Source organism: Protobothrops mucrosquamatus, unplaced genomic scaffold (assembly GCF_001527695.2).
Source record: "Protobothrops mucrosquamatus isolate PMUCROS unplaced genomic scaffold, P.Mucros_1.0 scaffold3534, whole genome shotgun sequence".
Classification (NCBI taxonomy): domain Eukaryota; kingdom Metazoa; phylum Chordata; class Lepidosauria; order Squamata; family Viperidae; genus Protobothrops; species Protobothrops mucrosquamatus.
Window position 1 is genome coordinate 116,861 of NW_015389503.1, and position 2,642 is coordinate 119,502.

A 2,642-nucleotide genomic window follows, 5' to 3' on the forward strand; every position below is an offset into this window, starting at 1 on the left:
CACCTGCTGGTGATTGGCCCAAAGTCACCCAGCCGGATTTTGTGCCTAAGGGAGGACTACAATTCACTGTCTCCTGGTTTCTAGCCTGACGCCTTAACCAGTAGACCAAAAATGGCTACTTTGAATTAGCAGACTTGGCAACTTTAAGGCCAGCTGCCTCCTTTCCTGGATCGTGAAGCCCTGTGCTCAGTCACGCATGCCCTGGGTCATCTCTTGTCTTGACTACTGCAATGAGCCCTACGTGGGACTCCCCTTGAAGAGTATTCACACGCTATAGCTAGCGAAGAATGCGGCAGCACGGGCAGCCTTAACCGCCCCACCCCCAGGATGGTGCGTGTAACACCGCTGTTACCCAACCTGCATTGTTTAATATTTCCTTTCCAGGTTCAAGGCAAGGCGTTGGTTAACCCCTTTAAGTGAGCTTTGTCCCATTTTACGACCTATTTTTGCCACAGTTGTTAAGTGAATCGTGCGGTCATTCAGCGAATCTGGCTTCCCCCCGTTGACTCTGGGGGTCCTAAATGGCAACCACGTGACCCTGGGAACACAGCAACTGCCCCCAACAGATGCCCAATGTTTGATCACGTGACCCTGAGAAGGCTTTGACCGTTGTTAAGGCTGAAAAACAGTCGCAAGTCACTTTATCCAGGGCCCTTGTAACTTCCAAGGAGTGGTTTCTAAGTTGAGGACTGCCTGTAGGTTCCTCTAGTCCTCATGAACCTCAATGTTTCCAAGCAGAGTTGTGTCTTCCACAGGGGGACATGGCACACAACCCAGCTCAGGAAATAAAAAAAAAAAAGCCGAAAATCTTCACCTGCCCGTTCTTGCACCCGGAGGCCAGTTTCCTTCCGTCAGGCGACCAAGCAATGCTCAGCACCCAATGGCGGTGACCTGTGGCAGAATGAAGGAGAGAGAGGGACTGAACATGGACCCCCAAAGATCTCAAGATGCTTATTCTGGCCCAGTGTTTCTCAGCCTCGGTCACTTTTAAGATGGGTGGTCTTCCACTCCCAGAATTCCCCAGCCAGCCTGCTTTAAGAGGGGTGGTCTTCCACTCCCAGAACTCCCCAGCCAGCCTGCTTTAAGAGGGGTGGGCTTCCACTCCCAGAATTCTTAAGCTAGCATGATTTAAGATGGGAGGATTTCAACTCCCAGAATTCCCCAGCCAACATAGTTTAAGATGGGTGGACTTCCACTCCCAGAATCCCCCAGCCAGCCTGCTTTAAGAAGAGTGGATTTCCACCCCAGAATTCCCCAGCCAGCCTGCTTTAAGATGGGTGGGCTTCCACTCCCAGAATTCCCTAGCCAGCATGACACAAAGCCATGTTTCTCAACCTCGGCCACTTTTAAGATGCATGGACTTCCACTCCCAGAATTCCCCACCCAGCATCCTTTAAAAGGGGTGGACTTCCATTCCCAGAATCCCTCAGCCAGCATGCCCTCCCTTGCTTAGTATTTCCTTGAGTGATTATATTCCAACCTACCTCCTAGGGCTGCTATGGCAGGAAATGAGAGGAGGCTATTATAAAGTCTTAAACTCCACAACTATGTTTGTCAACCTCGGCTACTTTAAGACGGGTGGGCTTCAACTCCCAGAATTCCCCAGCCATCAGGGCACATAGCCATGTTTCTCAACCTTGGACACTTTTAAGACGGGTGGACTTCAAACTCCCAGAATTCCCCAGCCAGCTAGGGAATTCTGGGAGTGGAAGTCCACCAATCTTCAAACACCCATGGTTGAGAAGCAGTGGCTTAGCCAGTCTCCCTTCCCCACGTCGAGACTCACCCTTGGCTGTGAAGTGTGGGGTCTCCGTGTTCAGGTCCCAGAAGCGCACGGTGGTGTCCCCAGATCCGCTGGCCAGGTACCTGGGGAGACAAACTCTCATGCTGACGCAGCCGAGGGGCAGTGGTGACCGGAGGGCATTCGGGGGTCAAAAAAGTCAAGATGGCCACTTTGCCCACCCGACCAAAGCCCCCGGTGAGCCATTCAAGGTAGCTCAGACTAGGAAACCGAAGTCATACACCCTAATGTAAAGTAGTCCTCCACTTACATCACGCATCATTAAGTGGTTGGTAAGCGAAGCGTCACATGACCGAATCAGATTTTATGACCTATTTGCCAAGGTCGTTAAGCAGGACATTATGGGGTTGCCCTTCCTTGCCGGCTTCCCCCATGGATTTTGTTTTTTAGAAGCCGGCTTGGAAGATTGGAAGCAATAATGATAGATCTTAGACTTATATACTGCTTCACGGTGCTTTTACAGCCCTCTCTAAGAGGTTTACAGAGTCAGCCTATTTGCCCCCAACAATCTGGGTCCTCATTTTACCGACCTTGGAAGGACGGAAGGCTGAGTCAACCTTGAGCTGGTCAGGATCGAACTTCCTGGCTGTGGGCAGAGTCAGCCTGCAATGCTGCATTCTAACCAGTGCGCCACCTCGGCTAGCTTGCTCCCTTCCTCATTTCTTCCTTCTTTCCTCTCTTCCTTCTGTTCTCCTCCTTTTCTCCCTTTCTCATTCCTTCTGTCCTCCTCCATCCCTTTCTTTTTCCCTCCTTCCCTTTCTCATTCCTTCCTTCCTCCCTCCTTTTCTCCTTTCTTCCTTCCTTCCTCCCTGCTCTACTTCCTTTCTTTCTCCCCACTTTT

The 2,642-nt window shown here is 51.1% G+C and overlaps 1 protein-coding gene across 1 annotated transcript in view; it reads right to left on the bottom strand.

Moving 5' to 3' along the window:
- Positions 1-2,642, bottom strand: part of NLE1 (notchless homolog 1) — a 24,720-nt gene that overhangs the window by 17,562 nt on the left and 4,516 nt on the right. Inside the window, exons 3-4 of the mRNA XM_015827157.1 lie at positions 1,787-1,866; positions 815-891 (exon numbers count right to left, since the gene is read on the bottom strand). Of these exons, the coding sequence (XP_015682643.1) occupies positions 815-891; positions 1,787-1,866 (157 nt within the window). The remainder of the gene's footprint in view (positions 1-814; positions 892-1,786; positions 1,867-2,642) is intronic.